Raw genomic sequence first — 22,181 nt, forward strand, 5'->3', positions numbered from 1 at the left:
AAAATGTGATTGTTCTAAAAGATATATGAAATCTGGAGTTAAACTTTTTTTCCCGTTGTAGAGCGACGAAGCAGAATAATTCCTGAGCGGAAAGCTGACCGACCTGAGGCAGGATGACGCTGTGGTGATCATTTCTGTTTTGTAGTAACACTGTGCTCAATATGCAAAATACTTTGAGAAAAAAAAGGTTTTAATTATTTAAACATATGATTGCTGATTTTTCCAGACAGATTTTCTTTGTAACCTTTCATCAATAAATAACCTGTAGCATCAAAAGTAATGAAGGTTTTCGCATTTTTTTTTTCCATATTCCTGAAAAAAATTGATGAATTGATGTGATATCTTCCACTTTGTAAGACCACACAATGGCGTTATGGTGTCATGCGGGAAGTGCAGCACATTTGCAGGGGTTTTGAACATGCTTGAAGTTCTTTCTGGTCTCACCCAGATGCAGGTTTGTCATCTAACTGCTCCACACACGCTGCAATATAATCACGGGGTGAGTGGCCAGCTTCAGGATGGTGTCTTGAGCTTTGGAAATTAAACTATAAACAGCTTCACTGCAAGTAATTCAACCACACCTGCTCCTAATTTCCCACACATGAAGAGTATTCTCTACATGCCCAGACGCATCCAGCAGGTGGCAATGTTTAACAGACTGGTCTGTGACTTGCAGATGCTAAACAAAGTTGTTTTTGGCGTGATGCGGTTCATACTGGTGACCTGTATCGTGTATCTGCTGACAGCATTTATTGTTTGTGTGTGAACGTGTTAAACTGATGCAAACACATCTTCAAGAGAAACAGAGCTCATGAAGGGCTGTGAAAGAAAACATCAACACTTCCACAGTGACTGCAGACCATCAGCAGGCCGCATTCGTGTCGGTGCGGATACAACACTTGCAACATATTTACTAAAAAAAAAAAAAAAAAAACGGAGTTTAGCAAGTTCTGGAAATTCTTCAGAGTCCAAAAGGGGTTTTGTCGTCAGTGGTTTAAAGTTCAATGGCGCAGTCCAAAGACAAACGTGGAGCAGGACTTGGCCATGTTTCAGTATCCGCTCATCATGGTGGACTGAGCAAAACCATCAGGACTCATCCAGGTCAGCTGAGTCCAGTTCATTCAGGAACCTGTGGCACTTTGCCATGAGGACTTTGATGGCTTCTGCGACCAGGACGTCTGGGGGCAGGACGCCAGTGGACTCCACAGTGACTGGAAGAAAAAAAGAGGAGGACAGCTTAAAGACCAGAAGACAACACAGAGCTGTGGATGTGTTCAAGTGTCCCCGTGGTCACATCATCTCAGGTTCTTCAAACCTGTTTCACGGACAAGTGCTGAAACTGAAAACGAGATTGTCATTTTAGCTCTTTTAAGAACTACTGGATGAACACGGCCTTCATTATCAGGGTACAGAAGAGCCAGAACTCAACACTTCATCATTAGTCTAAACTAGTCAATACTCTAAATTTAAATATCTGTACTTCAGTTTTAAGATTCAAGCTGCTGTTGTCATTCATGTGTACAAGCTGTTTTAAAGTTATCTACAATTCAGCAGATATCTGCAATAAGGACTGTAAATATCTCTAATTCTATAGTAGAGAAGCTTGAATCTTCGACTGGACTGGGTTGCTTCACGGGAGGACGTTTCGCTTCAAATCACAGAAGCTTCCTCAGCTAAAATTCTTGCTCTGGCAGTCTGACTTCTTTCTTGACTCTTGTAGAGAAGAATAAACCAGAAGCCAAGAAAAGCTGGAGTTTTTAACCTAACCAGACCCCTCCTACTGAGAGGCAGACTGCTATAGGCTAGTGACTAAACAATAGCTCTAATTAACCATCCCTTAGTTATGCTGCTATAGACGTAAACTGCTGGGGGGTTCCCATGATGCACTTTCTTTCTCTTTTTGCTCTGTATGCACCACTCTGCATTTAATCATTAGTGATCGATCTCTGCTCCCCTCCACAGCATGTCTTTTTCCTGGTTCTGTCCCTCAGCCCCAACCAGTCCCAGCAGAAGACTGCCCCTCCCTGAGCCTGGTTCTGCTGGAGGTTTCTTCCTGTTAAAAGGGAGTTTTTCCTTCCCACTGTAGCCAAGTGCTTGCTCACAGGGGGTCGTTTTGACCGTTGGGGTTTTACATAATTATTGTATGGCCTTGCCTTACAATATAAAGCGCCTTGGGGCAACTGTTTGTTGTGATTTGGCGCTATATAAAAAAATTGATTGATTGATTAGCACCTATTGTGCTCTAGTTAGCACTCTCCTAATGATGGGATGGAAGCTTCTCCTGATGGCTCCCTTGACAACTCTCCTGATGACGTGAATGACTCATTACTATGAACAAAAGACTGAAACTGCTTTGACCTGAGTACCCCATTGTAAACAGGGGACAAAGCGTGTCTGAGACCTGCCCCCCCCCGGTTAAGGTTGGGTTTCAACTGTTTTACAAAGAATGCTTCCTTGACACCTCTCTCAAATCATTTCTTCTCTCTGGCTAAGATTTTAACTTCCTTGTCCTCAAACGTGTGGTTAGTGTCTTTCAGGTGGAGATGAACTGCAGACTGAGGTCCACTGGCGCCCTCTCTGCAGTGCTGGTATAGCCTCTTGTTTAAAGGTTGCTTAGTCTCACTTATGTAGTGTTCATTACAGTTTTCCTGACATCTGATATAATACACTACATTGCTCTGTTTGTAACTAGGGATCCTGTCCTTAGGGTGAACTAATTTCTGTCTCAAGGTGTTAACCGGTTTAAAGTAAACTGGGATTTTGTGCTGTCTGAAGATCCTCTGTAGTTTTTCCCCTACTCCTGCTAAATAAGGGAGAGACACTCTTCTTCTTGTCTCCGTCTCCTGTCTATCTGGTCTCTTTGTTCTCTGGGACTTCTGCACTTTGTCCAGGGACCATCGTGGGTACCCACATACTGTGAGGGCTTTCCGGACAAGTTGTTGTTCTTTAGCCCTTCCCTCTGCAGTTGTGGGCACCTGTAGGGCTCTGTGTTGAAGAGTCCTGATCACCCCGAGCTTGTGTTCAAGGGGGTGGTTTGAGCCAAAGAGCAGATATTGGTCAGTGTGTGTGGGTTTTCTGTAAACCCCTGTCTGGACCTGCCTGTTCTCTCCAATCGTAACATCACAGTCCAAGAAGGCTAAATGGTTGTTTCTGGCATCCTCATGTGTAAACTTGATATTGGAATCCACCGAATTGATGTGTACTGTAAAGTCCTCGACCTCCTGTTGCTTGATTTTAACCCATGTGTCATCGACATATCTGAACTAGTGACTGGGAGAGATGCCCGTGAACGACGTCAAGGCTGTCTTCTCCACTCGCTCCATGTACAGATTGGCCACAATGGGGGATACCGGAGACCCCATCGCACAACCATGGAGCTGCCTGTAGTAATTCCCCCTAAACAGGAAATACGTGGTGTTAAGACAGATCTCCAAGAGTTGGCAGATGTGGTCTGGTGTGAGTTTGGTCCTTTCAGGTAGAGACACATCCTCCAGCAGTCTCTGCCTCACAGCTGAGACGGCCTCAGTGGTGGGGATGCAGGTGAACAACAAAGTCACATCAAATGACACCATAGTTTCATCTGCTTCCAGCTGCCGTCAAGGGAGCCATCAGGGGAAGCTTCCATCCCATCATTAGGAGAGTGCTAACTAGAACACAATAGGTGCTAATTAGAGCTATTGTTTAGTCACTAGCCTATAGCAGTCGGCCTCTCGGTAGGAGGGGTCTGGTTAGGTTTAAAACTCCAGCTTTTGGTTTATTCTTCTCTACAAGAGTCAAGACAGAAGTCAGACTACCAGAGCAAGAATTTTAGCTGAGGAAGCTTCTGTGATTTGAAGTGAAACGTCCTCACGTCAAGGAACCCAGTCCAGTCGAAGATTCAAGCTTCTCTACTATGGAAACCACCTGGACAACTGACAGCCTACACAGAAACATCTCTAATTCTAGTTTCACATACCCACAGTTCAATTCTGATAAGTGAAAATTCAATTCAATCTTTAATTCCATTATTTTTTCTTTTTGAAGTTTTAAAATAGGTTTCAGATAAGAATGATGTTGTAGATATCTCAAACTGGAATTATATACAGTTATAATGTAACTGTAGATACCTATACCCAAGTTATTGGTATCTTGAAATAAATTTAAATTTGAGATATGTGATATGACCAGATACTACATCTTTCACTGATGTAGCATATCTAGAGTTGTCCACTGCACGTGCACACAATGCTCAAGATGAAACCATTATTCTGTGGAATTGCGCAGTGGCTGATCTGAATGCCTCTGTGGTGTGAATCTGAAGTTGTGATGGTATTTTTAACAATGTTGGCCTGGGTACATTTGGTATGTTTGTTGTGTGCGTTGTGTTCGGTGTGGTGTTGTTAATTTGTTGTGTTCGACATAAATAAAAATTTGGTCACAAAAAAAAAAAAAAAAAAAAACTTTCATTCTGTTTAGTCAACATATAATTACAGATATCGTGAATTAGAGTTTTGACAAGGCAAAATAACTTCACAGATATCTGTGATGATATCTATTCTGAAAACTGGGATTCTACTGAACATTTTGAAATGCAACACATGGGCACCACAGTAAAAAAAAAAAAGCACATTAAATGGGACATTAGTGAAAGTATGACAAAAATCAAGAATCTTCCCCTGGACCTCAGAAAGTTCAAATGGAAAATATTTGTGGATTGTTCTGTGAATAGTATTTTTTTTAAACCAAAAATGTACGACTGTGAGAGTATTATATAAATAATTATAATATAATAATGATTTAGGGGGGTCTTGTTGAGTACCACTGGGCCTGAAAAAAAATTCTTGGAGAAGCTAACCAGGTGACTGAGTGAGTCAATGCAATACAGTGGGGTAAAAAAGTATTTAGTCAGCCTCTGATGGTGCAAGTTCTCCTACTTAGAAAGATGAGAGAGGTCTGTAATTTTCATCATAGGTACACTTCAACTATGAGAGACAAAATGAGAAAAGAAAATCCAGGAAATCACACTGTAGGATATTTCAAGAATTTATTTGTAAATTATGGTGGAAAATAAGTATTTGGTCAATAACAAAAGTTCAACTCAGTACTTTGTAACATAATCTTTGTTGCAATGACAGAGGTCAAACGTTTCCTGTAAGTCTTCACCAGGCTTGCACACACTGTAGCTGGTATTTTGGTCCATTCCTCCATGCAGATCTCTAGAGCAGTGATGTTTTGGGGCTGTCGCTGGGCAACACGGACTTTCAACTCCCTCAACAAATTGTCTATGGGGTTGAGGTCTGGAGACTGGCTTGGCCACTCCAGGACCTTTAAATGCTTTTTACGGAGCCACTCCTTCGTTGCCCGAGCAGTGTGTTTGGGATCATTGTCATGCTGGAAGACCCAGCCATGTTGCATCTTCAATGCTCTCACTGAAGGAAGGAGGTTTTGGCTTAAAATCTCACAATACACGGCCACGTTCATTCTTCCCTTAACACGGATCAGTCGTCCTGTCCCCTTTGCAGAAAAACAACCCCAAAGCATGATGTTTCCACCCCCATGCTTCACAGTAGATATGGTGTTCTTGGAATGCAACTCAGCATTCTTCTTCCTCCAAACATGACTAATTGAGTTTTTACTAAAATGTTCTATTTTAGTTTCATCTGACCGCATAATATTCTCCCAATCCTCTTCTGGATCATCCATATGCTCTCTGGCAAACTTCAGACGGGCCTGGACATGTACTGGCTTAAGCAGGGGGACACGCCTGGCACTGCAGGATTTGAGTCCCTCTCTGCGTAGTGTGTAGCCTTTGTTACTTTGGTCCCAGCTCTCTGCAGGTCATTCATCAGGTCCCTTCGTGTACTTCTGTGATTTTTGTTCACTGTTCTCAGGATCATTTTGACCCCACGGGATGACATCTTGCGTGGAGCCCCAGATCGAGGGAGATTATCAATGGTCTTGTATGTCTTCCATTTTCTTACAGTTGCTCCCACAGTTGATTTATTCACACCAACCTGCTTGACTATTGTAGATTCACTCTTCCCAGCCTGGTGCACATATACAATTTTCTTCCTGGTGTCCTTTGACAGCTCTTTGGTCTTGGTCATGGCTGAGTTTGGAGTCTGTTTGAAGCTGTGGACAGGTGTCTTTTATACAGATAACAGATATATACAGATAATAAGTTCCAATAGGTGCCATTAATACAGGTAACAGGTGGAGGACAGAAGAGCTTCTTAAAGAAGAAGTTACAGGTCTTTGAGAGACAGAAATCCTGCTTATTTGTGGGTGACCAAATACTTATTTTCCACCATAATTTACAAATAAATTCTTTAAAAATCCAACAATGTGATTTCCTGGATTTTTTGTCTCATTTTGTCTCTCATAGTTGAAGTGTACCTATGATGAAAATTACAGACCTCTCTCATCTTTCTAAGTAGGAGAACTTGCACAATCAGTGGCTGACTGAATACTTTTTTACCCCACTGTAACTACAGGTCAGTGGACATTCCATCGAGTTAACATCAGCACGAATATTAAAATGAGGTGGAACGTACAGATGAAGTGGTCCCGCACTCTGCCGAGCTTCACCATGTTCTTCAGGTCATCATGACGGAGGACTTCACGACTGCACGTGTCCAGGCGACTGTTCACAACTTTAGCAATCTTCTTCCCTGCAGAGAAAAAATCTAGCACAGTTTTAAGAGTAACCACACACTGATGAAAGTTTAAAGTCCAAACCACAACATGGAAAACATGATGGCGTCACAACCGGCTGGAATTTAAATACGTTCCACACACTGTGCTGGAGTCACTGCGTTAAAAGCCAATAAAATGTCTCAATTCAAAGGTTTTTTTTTTGCTGTGTGACGTTGAAAATCAGATCAAGGTCACTTATCACTGAACTCAACAAAGATTGCAGAGGTGCAAAGTTTGTGTCCCTAAACTGAACCCGTTACCATCTGGGAACTGTTAAGTTTGAAGAGGACAGGTGGCGTTAAATGTTTCACAGTTTATTTCATAACTCGGACAAACTCGGGTCAAAAGCAACACAGGAGAGAAAAACAAAAGGCTGAGCTTCAGGATCAATCTGTGTTTATACAAAGAGTTCAATAAGTCCAAGTTCAGCTCGCAACAACAAGAACACACCCAACAGTAGCCCTTCAGAGGGATTAAGCAGACAGGACCAATGATATTCTTAGCCAAATTAGTGATGAAATGCAGAAATATCAGCTCCAGCAACATAAACAGAGGGTAAAAACTAAAACGTCACAAGATATTTGACAAAGGTCAATAGCAGCAGTCCAGAAATCTTAACACAGTCAATAGACATCAACTTACAGAGAATTACTGGCAGCTTCCAAGGGGACCAGGCAACAAGGAACAACACAGATCAGGATCATGGTAGACAACTCATCTAATGATCAAACCAGGATAACTGAGCCAGCAAACGTAAAAATGTACGTGGAAACGAGGAGGAGAAGTAAATGGCAGAGAATGTGGACAAACCGAACGTAAAATGCAGGACACCTGCTGACTGCTGTTTGCAGTGGGAGGAGGAGAACGAAGAACAACAAACCAGGATCGGGAGAAACTCACATAGACTAACCAAGGGGACGTGAAGAAGGACACCAAAGACGTGGAGCACAAAAGCACAAACATGAAAGAACAACGTAAAAGCAACAAAGTGCATCGAAACCAAAAATAAACTGAAGATAAACCATCACACTGCCCCGTGTGCAAAAGGAAAATGAACACGGACAGGACATGAGGTTGCTCTCCACATCAGTGATGAGGAAGAGAAACAAACAAACAAACAATTCAAACCAGTGCTGCAGGGAGAAACACGGGAGACGTACAACAAACGCACCGGGCCGGGGGAAACAAAACTAATCAGAAACAAAAAACAGGACCAAGACTTTCACTCACCCCATGTGAACACAGATCATGACAAAACCTGTGCAAAGGTATTGTGAGTACTGCATTTTACAGTCTTTTTGCTCTGTGACCTTGAACATGAGATCAAGGTCACTCAACATCAAACCTGAAAAAATCCTCAAGAGGTGCATTTTTGCTGCAAATTTGGTTTCCCTGTCATCAACCTGTGGAAAGTTATTCCCAGTACTCTTCTGGACTAGACGGACTGGCAGGTGCAAGCACACAGACGATAGTGTGAACGCAGCACACGAAGGAGTGTCGGACTGTGCACTCTGCTGTGCATGTGTGTGAGAGCGAGAAAAGAAGCAAGAGAATGTTGTACGTTCTTTAGAGAGCTTGTAATCTATCTGGAAATTATTACTCTGCTTTGACATTTTTTGACCTGCCCCGCCCGTGCCCACAGTATCAGGTTTACCTCTGCATCCAAATGGAATATGGGAGATCTACAGCAACCAGACTCAGAAAGTTGCTGAGGATAGAAGTGAATGGAAATTACAGTTTGTACAAATGACTGTGGGGATTCTCAGTCACCCTGGTCATGCTACTCAAGCAGGTGGAGTCAGGTCACCTGGACATGTTTGGCTCCTGGAAAACATTTCAATAGTCATAAAGAGAAGCTTCATCGGGTCGAAGTTACAGGTGTGAGAGGCTCAAATATTTATCCTCTGTTGGGTCAATGATGCAAACAAAGGTGTTAAGAGTCACCAGAGGTTACTTCAGTTCAGGTGTGAGTTACCATTGTTCTTAGCTTCAATAGAGTGGGCCAATAAAATGTTACCACTTTTTAAATTTGTACAATTTCCAAAATAAAGATTTCTTTTTCATTTTCAACATCCGTCAAGAATTTCGGAGAATCCCTCTTGAGATGTGTGGCAATGTCATCACAAACTTCAATGTGCGTGTTGCAGCTGTAATCCAAAGAGGAGGAGCGTGGACTGAACATGACATCAATTATTGAACTGTGTGGAAAACAAGAGACAAAGTGGGAAACGTCTGGTATCAATGTTAATTTGATGCTTCTGTTACAAGTCTGTAAATAAAAGTTTCGAATAAGTTCTCATTTCAAAAACTTGTGTACGATCAAAAACTGGTAACATTTTATTGGCCCACCCTGTGTGTGTATATATTTATATATGAGCTATGCCATACAAGTTCATTTGTTACCACTGACGTCGTCCAGGTGGATAACTCCCTTTGAGAAGCAGCGTTTTAGGCGCTCTGCCTTCTCCCCCTCCACTGGTTCCAGCAGGGTGATCTCCGGCAGGAGTCTGTAACTGGCCGTGGCCACAGGAGAGAACTTGGCATGGTCCTTACCTGAGCAGAGAGCAATGTTTCAGTCTCAAGTAGAAAGTATTACTACGTCAGGTATTGGTGTTGTGAAAGTTACATGCTTTCATAACGGTTATAGACTTTATATAAAAAGACACCAAATTGTCCCCTTTAAAATTGCTCCCTCCACTCGCAGTTGGCCATTAGGGACACAGCCTGTTAATTTGTTTCCCCCCTCATCATCATCTTCAACCATTTATCTGGGACTGGGTCACAGGGGCAACAGCTCCAGCAGGGGACCACAGACTTCCCTTTCCCAGGCCACATTGATCACCTCTGACTGGGGGATCCTGAGGCGTTCCCAGGACTAGGTGTGGAGATATAATCTCTCCACCTTGTCCTGGGTCTTCCCCGGGGTCTCCTCCCAGATGGGCGTGCCTGGAACACCTAGCTAGTGAGGTGCCCAGGAGGCATCCTTACCAGATGCCCAAACCACCTCAGCTGGCTCCTTTCAACATGAAGGAGCAGCAGCTCTACTCCGAGCTCCCCATGGATGACGAACTTCTCACCCTATCTCTGTTGTCAGGTGCGCTGTCCCATGGGTGGCAGTGAAAGTTGAGGGCCTCAGCGGACCAGACCTGGGCGGCAGGGGCTAGCTCTGGGGGTGTGGAACATCACCTCGCAGTGGGGAAGGAGCTGGAACTTGTGCGGGAGGTGAAGTGATACTAGTTTGATCTGGCAGGCCTCACCCCCCCACACACAGCCTCGGCTCTAGAACCACTCTCCTTGATAGGGGTTGTTAATTTGTTTCCTCAAAAACAATTTTCTGTATCATATTTAGATGAGCTTTTATGCACTAAGTAACAAAAGTGAGCTTTAAAAAAAGTTCACCCATGAGCCCATGTTTATAGTCTTATGTAAGTAAGTAAGTCCCTTCGGCTGCTCCCTTGTTTGCACTCAGGGTCGCCACAGCAAATCCAAGGTGGATCTGCATGATGAATTGGCACAAGTTTTACGCCAGATGCCCATCCTGATGCAACTCCACATTACATGGAGAAATGTGGCAGGGGTGGGATTCGAACTGGGAGCCTTCTGCACCGAAGCCAAGTGCACTAACCACTTGGCCACCACCCCTAATCTTATGTAAAACCTTTGAATAGTTTGCACAGTGCTTTCGTCTTGTATTTGTCAGACATCAGTGGTGATTAATTGTATTCATTGTTAATTAATTATATTAACTGTATTAATTGATTAGATTGTATTGATTGATTAGATTATATTGCTGAGTCATTGTGCTTATTCCCCCTTTTTCTTTATTATCCAAATGCATAGTGTAAAATTTCAAAGTTAGTAGGGATGGGTATTGATATCGATGCCATCATCGATCAGCTTCCTCATCGATTCCCTTATTGATACCTCCTGTGAATTTTCTGTGTACTAAAAACATTTGTCTTATGCCGTGCTCACACCGGGCGTGACCAGACGCCACAAATTTGCCCGGTGTGTCGCTCTGCTTTCGCTGCAAAAATTTGCCCCAGTGCGTCATCAAATAGGAGGACTTTCAATTCTGCTCGCCGGCTCCAGTTGTCAGTCAAGTTAACATGACGGAACATTACCTTGAGTTGCTGTGCTCTTAATTGTTGTCACCTGCAGCACTGTCCTCAGGTTCACAACATCCTCATGAGGCGTTCCCAATTCGGGGAGTTTCATTATTTACTGCAGGAGCTGCGTCTGGATGACGGCTGCTTTCAGCGGTCCTTCCGCCTCTGCAGGACCCAGTTTGAGGACCTCCTGTCCTGTTCATGTGCGCACATGTAAACAATAAAAATAAATAAATAAATAAAAAAAACTCCGCTGCCCCTGCCGTGGTGCTGCTCCTCGCTCTTCCCCCAAAAACTCTGTCATAATTGTGTTTATAAACCACTCACCATTTGTTTTATTATACATCTGTGTAGTTAATAAATAAAATAATCTTCACAGACGATTCGCTCACGCGCGCACGTGACAATGAAAAAAAAAAAAAAAAAAAAAACTCCACTGCCCCTGCTGCTGCTCGCTCTTCCCCCAAACTCTGAACTCTGTCATAATTGTGAAATAAAGGACAAAAGGCACATAAGTCCTGCTCACAGGCTGGTTACCAGAGACAGGACATGTTCACATCCAACTCAGTCAAACTCCAGACATCTTGACGTCACTACATATTCAGTCCCTGATTGGTCATCGTGGCGCGACAAGACGAAAAAGTTCAGATTTTTCAACTTGGGGAGGAGGGCAACGCGACATGATGCAATATTGCACCACAAACACACCAATCGCTCAAAATCGCTTCACTCGCGTCACTTTATTCACGTCCATCGCGTCACGTGGCTTGGCACCACAACACCTCCTTCCATAGGGATTATATGGCAACCTGTTGCTGCTGTCGCTCGCATCGTGCCCGGTGTGAACGTGGCATAAAAGTAAATAAATATGAAATTGGTCACTGGATCCTTAAGCTCTGGACATAAATAAAAATAAATAAAATCTAGTTTTGTCAAAAGCATTTCCTTTCAGACATTTTGGCATGAATGTTTCTCCGTACCTCTGAGCTGAGCTCAGCCGGCTGCTGCACGTCAGCACAGGACGTCTCATTTTGGGAGTAAGAAAAAAAAATTTTGATCGATTGCAGTTTGTTTGTATTACAACATTTGTAAAGAGGTGTCATTTGATTTAAACAGCGTTTCGCTTTGAAGTTATTAATTCCAACTGGACTCGATCATTCTAAGTTGACCGGGCAGAGAGCCGCGCAGCGTTTGGAGCTGTGTGAACAGAACGGAGGACGACTCTCGTTTCTTTCTCTCAACAAGAGTCCCAGTTAGTGACTTTAATCCGCACAAAAGTGACTCACGATTGACACATTCAGGGATAAAAGTGATGAAAAACAAAAAAAAGCTGAAACCCAAAATTACCCCCAACACCACCCGGATGAAAACGTTTGAATTCTAGAAGCTCTGAAATGCAATCTGGGACTATTCCAGACAATAAACTGCAGTGAGAGCAGCATCCGTTTATTGAGAAAAAAAAACAACAACTTTCCTTATTCAAATTCATTCCAGTAGTATTCTGTATAACTGCTCTCACAGTTTTCTAGTTTGGCAGAATTAACATATAACATAACATAAATTAAAAATATGGTTTGACCAAAACAAATTGTCATTAAACTTAAATAAGACAGGGATGAAGTGGAGGTGTAAGAGTCACTAGGTGTTCACAGGAAACATTTATTTCTATATTTAGTTATGTTCATTGTTAGTTGGTTTTATATTTTCTGTTGTGTTTTATCGGGTTCTTTTTCTCTCTTTCTCTAAAATTCTATTGTAACATTATTAGTTATTATTACTATTATTGTTGTTGCTATTATTAATATATAAACAAAAATACATTTAAACAATATTAGTTTGTAATACATTTGACTCTTTTACGACAACAAATGCTGAGCCATTAATTATTATACAGAAAACAAATGCACACAAACGTGCTGAGATGCGAACAGCTTAATGCTAACTTTAACACTGAAAGTGCCATAGATGGTCCCGTTTTTAAGTTATAAAATATATCTATCGACTGTTTCAGAAGACCATAACAGGTCGCTTTAACAAAAAAAGGTAAATATTACTCAGACATATGCTCTTTAGGGTTTTAGCGGGGAAAAACTAAGATAAAGCAAAACAAAACAAAGAACCAACGAAGCAGATCGAAGCACTGCTTCACTGATTCAAGGCTCAAAGCAAAGCCGCACTGCATAAACGGTTGATTACAGACCCGCTGCAGGGCCTGTAACCAATGTAGAGAAATGATCATTTTCCTGCCAAACAGCCCCAAAAACAACAGTCACTCTGAAGGACTAATAAGGGAATCGTTAAGCAAAAAGACTATTGATGCCGGTGGATCGAATCATTTCTTAACGATACCCTAAAAGAACCAGTTCCCGACCCAACCCAAACCTAGTCATGGGTGATCTTTTTCGATCAAATACACAAAAAATAAATAAATAAATAAATGAATAATAATAATAAAAAAAAAATCTTTGTTTTCTAGCAAAAGCTCATCAGAATATGAAACAGGACTATGGGGTTGCAAAAAAAGGTGTGTCCCTTGTGTCCATCCTCTTCCATCAGACTTGAAGGCTTCACCGTAAGGCTGCTAAAATCCTCCAGAACTCCTTCGTTACCCTCCATGATCTTGAGTGGGAGTGTTGTCATGGTGAGTCTTTCCCACACATGACTCTTCTTGCCCAGGATTGATCCCATGAGGTGCTGGATGATCTCCTTGTAAAAAAAAACATTGTTCTATGTGCATCTTGAAATTTTTTACTATTTTTTGTTTTTCATAACATTAATACTATACTTGTGTGATAATATGATTGTGGCATCACAGTTACATCTATGTAATAGAAAGATAAACTGAGAAATGCTTGTGCAACTAGGGACTGTTATGACAATACAGTAAAACTTGCATATACTGGATTCAGGTGGACCAGTGAATTTTGTCTGTTACAATCGAAATCCGCTATATGTATAAAATGGACAAAATTCGCTACACGTATTAAACGGACAAAACCCATTATATGTATGTAACGGATTACTTACAGTCAGGAGGCGCTGAACGATCTATGGGGAATCCCCAGCACCAGTTAGGCTTACGTTTTTTTTCCTTGATTAAATGCCTGACCTTGAATCGGGACCTGCCTCATTTAATGACCGGGTCATTAAATAAAATGAAAATAAACGCCGGCCTTAAATAAGCGCCGGATATTATGTGCATCAAAAAGATTACATTTGGTCGAGTCACTCTTTTTTCCTCAGTTGGCTATGGAGTGGTACCTTAAAATCCCAAAGCCTGATTTATGCTTCTACAACTCTGCCACCACGCAAGGACGCTAACGTGCGTGTGATCCTTTAAAGTTCTCCGTCGCATCTTTATGAAAAGTACCGCAGGAACGGTGGTTTTTTCTGGATTAATTTGTCCCACAATGAGCTCCACTTCTTCATACAATCATCAACCTCCAAACCAAGGGTACAGTACGTACAGTTTCCCTCCATGAGTTGGAGGTCATTTGAGCGTGTTTTCTGACTCTGTGTTGTAAAGTTGGTGATATTTTTGGACTTTTCTGCCAAATGTATTTGATCCTTGATCGAAATGTATTCAGCGTGCGCACTGCAAAAACTATTAAAATATGACGGGAGAGGAAGGAGTGATACTGTAAAAATGACAAATCACAGCCTGTGCAGTTTCCGTTATTTATCAGGTGCACGTCCGGGTAAGGGGAGAGTTTGTGGCCTCGCAGAGGGCTCTGATCTAAAGTGGTTTGGTTCGTCACACCCAGGGATGTGTGTACAATAACACCATATTACAGTGCAGGCAGCAAGCAGCATCTTGTTAATAACCACCGGTCTTAGGTCCCGGGTCTGAGCACAGTCTGAAAAAATATAAACAGCTGGTCTTTTAATCAAGGAAATACAGTACCTACTTTCCTCGAATCGGTGACTGTCAGTGCTGAACCTCATTTCGTACCTCTGTTACTGGGCACGTACAGACTGCTGTGTCCGGTACGTTTTATCTGATGCGAGAGAAAATCTGGTGTATAAAATCCGGTATATACTGTGTTTATTACATGGAAAACCAGACAAAAACACTGGGACGTCTGCTTTTGAGTATGAATATGTGGTTTACACAATGACGATTTGGCGAGTATTACTGCAGTTGTACAGAATTTTCAATTTCAAATTATTTTAATTTATAGAGCACCAAATCAAAACAAAGTTGCCTCAAGGCGCTTCACACAAGTTAGGTCAAAATGAAGGGGATTTGTGGGCTTCAAATGATTTTATATATATATATAATTTAAAAACAAGATCATTTCAGTGGTGTTGGGTTTGCGTCTGTTCCTCTTCTCTCCAGTTTTGTGGAAGAGCCTCTCCCCTCCCTATGTCTCCTATCCTCACACTCTCAAACACTCACTACAAACTATCACTGTTGTGTGGGCCGCTGAAGAGGAGGTACTGCTGGCCCACCACCACAAGATGGCGCCCTGCTTGAAGTGCGGGCTTCAAGCACGAGAGGGCGTCGGCTTTGCTGGAGGTGACAGCTGTCATTAATCAACACAAGCTGTCACCCATCACCACCACTACAAAGACCGGACTGCAACTCCACCTCCTCGCCGAGAAATCAACTACCATTCAGGTAATTTCTCTGCTGACTGACACTTTGTGTGTAATAACCTGAACTTCTGTTGCACCCGTTTTCCTGGAGTGTGTCCTTATCTGAGGGATTGGCGTTTGGTGTGACAGCGACGGCTTCGCCTCACACCCCAACCCAGATAAGTGGTTGACCAGGAGCTGCACGAGTGTGTGTGATTGGAGGTGGAGGTTTTCCCTCCTTTACTTAATACAGACTGTGGATTACTGAGTGTGCGAACTCACACTCATCTGGACTGTCTCTGTTCTCTGCCAGCAGTACCGGGTCTGACTGCTGAAGACAGCGGCCACCTGGGGCGCAGGGCTTGGCGGCTCCGGTGTTCTTCAGTTCCGTTGGTGTTGGAAGCTGTGTGGGGATCCAGCTCTTCTCTCTCCAGGCGTCTTCTATCGTCGAGCCTGCCCGCACGTCACCTGGTGTATGATTGACAGTCCACCATATTGTTATTGTCTGTACGTTGTTGTGCGATTCACAACATTAAATTGTTACTTTTTGGCTTATCCATTGTCCGTTCATTAACGCCCCCTGTTGTGGGTCCATGTCACGACACTTTCACAACAATCACACAAACACTGTCTAATGTTTCCACACTCACTTTACATTTATCCACTAACTAACCTATTAATCTTTCTCTGGATATGTACTTGATATGTGTCAATGTGAACAGAGCATCCAGAAAGTATTCACAGCGCTTCACTGTTTCCACACTGTTATGTTCAGCCTAATTCTAAATGGAGTAAATTCATTTTCCTCAAAACTCCACACACAATACCCCATAATGACAATGTGATTTTTTTTTTGTTGAGTGGACCAACATTCCACAGGCCACAATTGACAACCTGATCAACTCTATGCGAAGGAGATGTGTTGCACTGCATGAGGCAAATGGTGGTCACACCAGATACTGACTGGTATCCCCCCAATAAAACAAAACTGCACCTTTCAGAGTGGCCTTTTATTGTGGGCAGTCTAAGGCACACCTGTGCACTAATCATGGTGTCTAATCAGCATCTTGATATGGCACACCTGTGAGGTGGGATGGGTTATCTCAGCAAAGGAGAAGTGCTCACTATCACAGATTTAGACTGGTTTGTGAACAATATTTGAGGGAAATGGTGATATTGTGTATGTGGAAAAAGTTTTAGATCTTTGAGTTCATCTCATACAAAATGGGAGCAAAACCAAAAGTGTTGCGTTTATATTTTTGTTGAGTGTATTATAAGGGTATGTAGGAAGGAATACTATAGTAAGATATTATATAATAACAAAAATAATATCAAAGGAATATGGGATATATTAAATAGCATTATTAAAAATGGTACAAAACAGCAGAGCTATCCTCAATATTTCATTGATAACAATATCAGAAAGGAGAATATGGATGAGGTGGTTAATAGCTTTAATCATTTTTTTGTAAATGTTGGACCTAACTTGGCAGAAAAAGATTCCTGATTCATTGTTATCTGAGGACTGGAATGATAATCTTATAGAGAGGAATCCCTGTTCAATGTTCCTCACAGCAGTGGAAGAAAAAGAAATCATAGATTTTGTTAACAATTGCAAATATAAAACATCAACTGATTTAAATTAAATTGACATGATAGTTGTAAAACAGGTCATTGAAGGAATTTCAGAACCATTAACATATATTTGTAATTTGTCATTTCAAACCGGAAAATTTCCCAATGAAATGAAAATGTTGTGAAAGTGTAGGTACACGGACCCACAACAGGGGGCGCAATGAACGGACAATGGAGAAAAGTAAGAACAAGTTTTACTGTTGTGAAAATAGCACAACTGATACAACAATTAGCAATTTGTAAGCCGAAATCTGCTGGTGTCTTGTGGGCAGGCCCGAAGGTAGGAGACGTCCGTCCTAGTTGAACCGGAACCACCCAGATCTCCTCTGCCACCGAAACCCAGAAGTACTGGAACCGCCAAGTCCCGAATTCCCAGGTGGCCACTGCCTCCGCTCGTCGGATCCGGTACTGCTGGCGGGAAAGAACACAAACACACAGGTTGGGATGCGACCGCACCCAGTAGATGAGAGGGGCAAAGCCGCCTCCACCTCTTGTCACACTGAAGCAGGAAAGGTGAGTACTTATCCGAACACTTGGCCTTCCGCTGTCCTGAAAAGTTTATAATGTATCGTCACAAAGATACAGTATCTGTTGCAGAGGTGATTACCTTAAACTCAAGGTGATATCTCGGCACTGAGGTGGAGACGCTGTCCTGCTGATATACCTCCGTACTGAGTGAAGTCAGCTGTGTCCAGTAATGGTGACAGCTGTCATCCTGGCTGCTCTCATCAGGCGGCGGCGCCCTCTGGTGCCTGGAGCCCGCACTCCAGGCAGGGCGCCCTCTGGTGGTGATGGGCCAGCAGTACCTCCTCTTCAGCGGCCCACACACAACAGAAAATAGCCAAAGTTGTACCGCTGTATAAGACTGGGGATAGACACCACTTCACAAATTATAGGCCTGTTTCTCTGCTTCCACAATTTTCCAAAATATTAGAAAAATTATTCAACAATAGATTAGATAAATTTAGAAACAAATATAAATTACTGATTGACAGTCAATATAGATTTAGAGCAAATAGTTCAACATCACTGGCATTAATAGAATCAGCTGAGGAGATCACAAATGCCATAGATCATAAATTACATTCAGTTGGAATATTCATAGACCTTAAAAAGCTTTCGACACAATCAATCATGATATATTAATCAATAAACTTGAACGTGTGGGATCAGGGGATTAGTGTTGCACTGGGTGAGAAGTTATTTGAGTAACAGAAAACAATTTGTGAAGTTGGGGGAATATACATCATCATGCTTGGACATTGCTTGTCGTGTCCCACAGGGGTCAGTATTGGGTCTGAAACTCTTTTTACTTTATATAAATGATATTTTTAATGTGTCCAAGATATTAAAATTAGTATTATTTGCAGATGACAAGTATTTTTTGTTCTGGGGAGATTTGCAGAAACTACTAAGGAACATCACTACAGAAATGGGAAAGCTGAAAATGTGGTTTGACAGAAGCAAATCATCATTAAACTTAAGTAAAACAAAATATATGTTATTTTGCAATTGTAATAAAGACATACAAGTACAGTTACAAGTATGGGGGTGGATATTGAAACAGTATATTAAACTAAGTTTCTTGGGGTGATAACTGATGATAAAATAAACTGGAAATCTCATATAAAACATATACAGAGCAAACTGTCAAGAAGCATTTCAGTTATGAACAACGTTAAATACATTCTGGACCACAACTCACTCCACATTCTCTACTGATCACTGATCTCACCATATTTACACTATTGTGCAGAAGGAGTGGCAATAATTATAAATGTACAACACAACCATTATTCATACTGCAGAAAAGAGCTATAAGAATAATTCATAATACTGTTTAGAGAGACCACTCAAATTTACTATTCTTAAAATCAAAAATTTTTAAATTTACTGATCTGGTTCATTTTCAATCAGCACAAATCATGTATAAAGCAATAAACAATTTACTTCCTGGAAATATTAAAAACATGTTCTTTAATAGAGTAGGGGATTATAATCTGAGGGGGGAGTTTAACTTAAAACATCAGTGGGCACGTACGACATTAAAAGGTTTTTGTATTTCTGTTTGTGGAGTGAGGATGTGGAACAGATTGAGGGTGGAGCTCAAGCAATGTCCAAGCATGAACCAGTTTAAGCAGCGGTATAGACACATGGTTTTTTCTAGGTATAAGGAGGAGGAAGGGTGTTGAGGGTTAGGGTGTTTTGTTGATCATTGTTTAGTTGTGTGCACTTTGTTTTTCTATCTTGTAAATATGTAGTATAAAATCACACGCATTGCATATGTATGTAGGTATGTGTGTATGTAGGTATGTGTGTGTATATGTATATATGTATGTATCTACACTGGAGATGTTTATGATGACGGGACTTGAGTTTGTGTTGTGTTAAATGTGTTTGTATCATGGCCCAAGCAGAGGGTCACCCCTTAGAGTCTGGGCTGCTTGATGTTTTTTCCTCAATACATCAGAGGGAGTTTTTCCTTACCACCGTCGCCTGTGTGCTTGCTCTGGGGGTTGGTAATGAGTATATATGTATGTTTGTATGTAAATAAGGGGTGGGCATTTATAAGCTTTGCTTCTGCTCACCCCCTTTTGGTCACACATGTCACGGTGGAATTGTCTTGTGTATCAGTTTTTTGTTACTGTTGAGTTTGTGTGCCAAATAAATTCATTCATTCATTCATTTTGGAGCCGCCATGGCTTGCTCATGCCGGACGGCCTTCACCCAACTGGGGAAGGCGCTGCCATCTCGTCTGCAAACATAGATAGAGCTCTACAGGGAGGGTAACATTAGTATTTTACATCAGGCCACAGAGCAGGTGATTAGAGACCCTGCAAGGCTTATGACAAATGTGGGTGTGGAATCCATTAGCTTAGCAGGGAAATTAGTGCAGAAGATCCACTATGGTGATGGTGCAGCTTATGTAGCAGGGAGGGAAATTTGTCCAGCTGAGATTGTGGCCTGTTTCCGCAGACATGTGCATAAAAATCAGAGGGATATGCTTTGCAAACTTAATACCCATTACTACATTGGATGACACTGAAATTGAAGATGGCCCACTGGCTGTTCCAGCAATATCAAATATTTTGCGTTTGCTACATACAACCTGCATGGACTGTCTCAAACCTAAACCTACTTTCAGGCATCTTATATATACTACTCTGGAACCACCCTGAAATCCAAACAGTCTGTCAACCCCACTGAGGTCCTTAGTCTGGGTCTCATTAACATAAGATCACTGTTCTCAAAACCACTGCCGAATAATGATCTAATTATGGATCATCACTTAGATATGTTTGGGTTATGTGAAACCTGGCTTAAACCTACAGCTGTCCTCCCCTTAAATGAGGCCTGCTCACTGGCGTACACACTGAGTCACATCCCGCATGATGCGAAACAAGGTGAGGATGTTACTCTTATTAATAAATCTAGGTTTAGTTTATTAGCTGTTGGGGACATAAATATAATTTGTTTGAACATCTGATTCTCCGCTCTGCCCACGATGCCAAGGTCACAAGAATAAAAATCAGCCATATTACTTTGTCACTATATATACGCCCCCTGGCCCATACTCTGAATTCTGAGATGAATTTGGTGAGTTCATCTCTAACTTGTCAACTAGCGCATATAACATTCTGATTATCGGTGACTTCAACATTCATATAAATAAGACATCTGATCCCCTCTGCAAATAATTTATGGAAATTATGGATGTATTAGGATTCCAGCAATACATTCAGGATTTGATGCACATTTGTGGAAATATCCTGGATTTGGTTCTCGCACGTGGTATTGCTGTCACAAATATTACCATCATGCCTCTTGCATCGGTGGTCTCTGATTAGGTTTACAGTTTCGCTGCTGTGTTTAGTGGAACAACAACCTTATTTATCACTGTGGCGAAGCATCAACTCCTCAACTATAACTGAACTCTAAGCCAGACTGCCTGATATCTTAGCTTCACGTTCGGAAAATGCCCAATCAGTAGACAGTTTTGCGGATAGCTTAAACTCAGCGCCCAAAAGTACACTTGACATGACTGTGCCACCTATATTAAAACCATGCCCCCCCACAAAAAACACAGTCACCTTGGTTCAATGATTACTTGCGTGACCTCAAGCATAAGGCTAGAGGTCTAGAACAGAAATGGCGTAGTTTAAAATTAGAAGTATTCCACCTTGCCTGCCTTGATGATATCTTAGACAATAAGCATGCACTACTGGCTACAAAGTGGACCGATTACTCTGATGTGATCAACAAAAACAAGCATAACTCAAAGTTCTTGTCCGACATAGTAGCAATACTTATTCGTGGACAACCACCTGTCAGTCGCTCTCCTTTTACAGCACAAGATTTCTTGGATTACTTCGAGGAAAAAATAGACGGCATTAGGTTAAACATATCCCAGCATGCCTTAACCCAGCCACAACACCCTGCTATTGAGATGGGTGTTATTACTGAGTTATTACCTTGATTTACAGAATTTGATAGTATCTCACTAGGCATGCTGATGAAACTCATAACGTCTATAAAAAGCATAATCTGCTTATTTGATCCTATACCAACAAAACTGTTTAAGGACCTGTGGCCCACTCTTGGGCCGACTGTGCTGGAAATTATTAATCTCTCATTAACTTCTGCATCTGTTCCTAAATGTTTCAAATCTGCAGTGATTAAAACATTACTTAAGAAATCTAATCTTGACCCAAGTGTATTGAAAAACTATCGGCCGATATCAAATCTATCATTTGGCTGTAAAACTCTGGAAAAAGTGGTGTCACGGCAGCTCGTAGACTATCTTATTGAGAATAATCTTTTTGATTATTCAGTCTATTTGATTATTCAGTCTATTTTCAGGGTTACCACAGTCCAGCATTAGGGGTCTTCAGCTGGTTCAGAACGCTGCCGCCAGACTTCTGACACGTAGCAGAAGGTCTGAACATATCACACCCATTTTGGCATCTTTGCACTGGCTCCCTGTCTCTGTGAGAGCAGATTTTAAGGTTTTGCTATTGATTTATAAGGTTGTTCATGGACTGGCGTCATCTTATTTGGCTGATCTGGTGGAACTCTACGTGCCGGCCCGGGCTTTGCGGTCACAGGATGCAGGACTTCTCTGTGTTCCCAGGGTGAAGACGAAGTCAGCAGGTCAAAGAGCCTTTTCGTATCGTGCACTCACCC

At 41.9% G+C, this 22,181-nt stretch overlaps 1 protein-coding gene across 1 annotated transcript in view; it reads right to left on the reverse strand.

Annotated features, from left to right (window-relative positions):
- Positions 1 to 334: 334 nt before the first annotated feature.
- Positions 335 to 22,181, reverse strand: part of polr1c (RNA polymerase I and III subunit C) — a 38,572-nt gene continuing 16,725 nt past the window's right edge. Inside the window, exons 7-9 of the mRNA XM_034185279.1 lie at positions 9,079 to 9,228; positions 6,534 to 6,650; positions 335 to 1,211 (exon numbers count right to left, since the gene is read on the reverse strand). Coding sequence (XP_034041170.1) covers positions 1,087 to 1,211; positions 6,534 to 6,650; positions 9,079 to 9,228 — 392 coding nt within the window. The 3' untranslated portion in view covers positions 335 to 1,086. The remainder of the gene's footprint in view (positions 1,212 to 6,533; positions 6,651 to 9,078; positions 9,229 to 22,181) is intronic.

Source organism: Thalassophryne amazonica, chromosome 13, assembly GCF_902500255.1.
Source record: "Thalassophryne amazonica chromosome 13, fThaAma1.1, whole genome shotgun sequence".
Lineage (NCBI taxonomy): Eukaryota > Metazoa > Chordata > Actinopteri > Batrachoidiformes > Batrachoididae > Thalassophryne > Thalassophryne amazonica.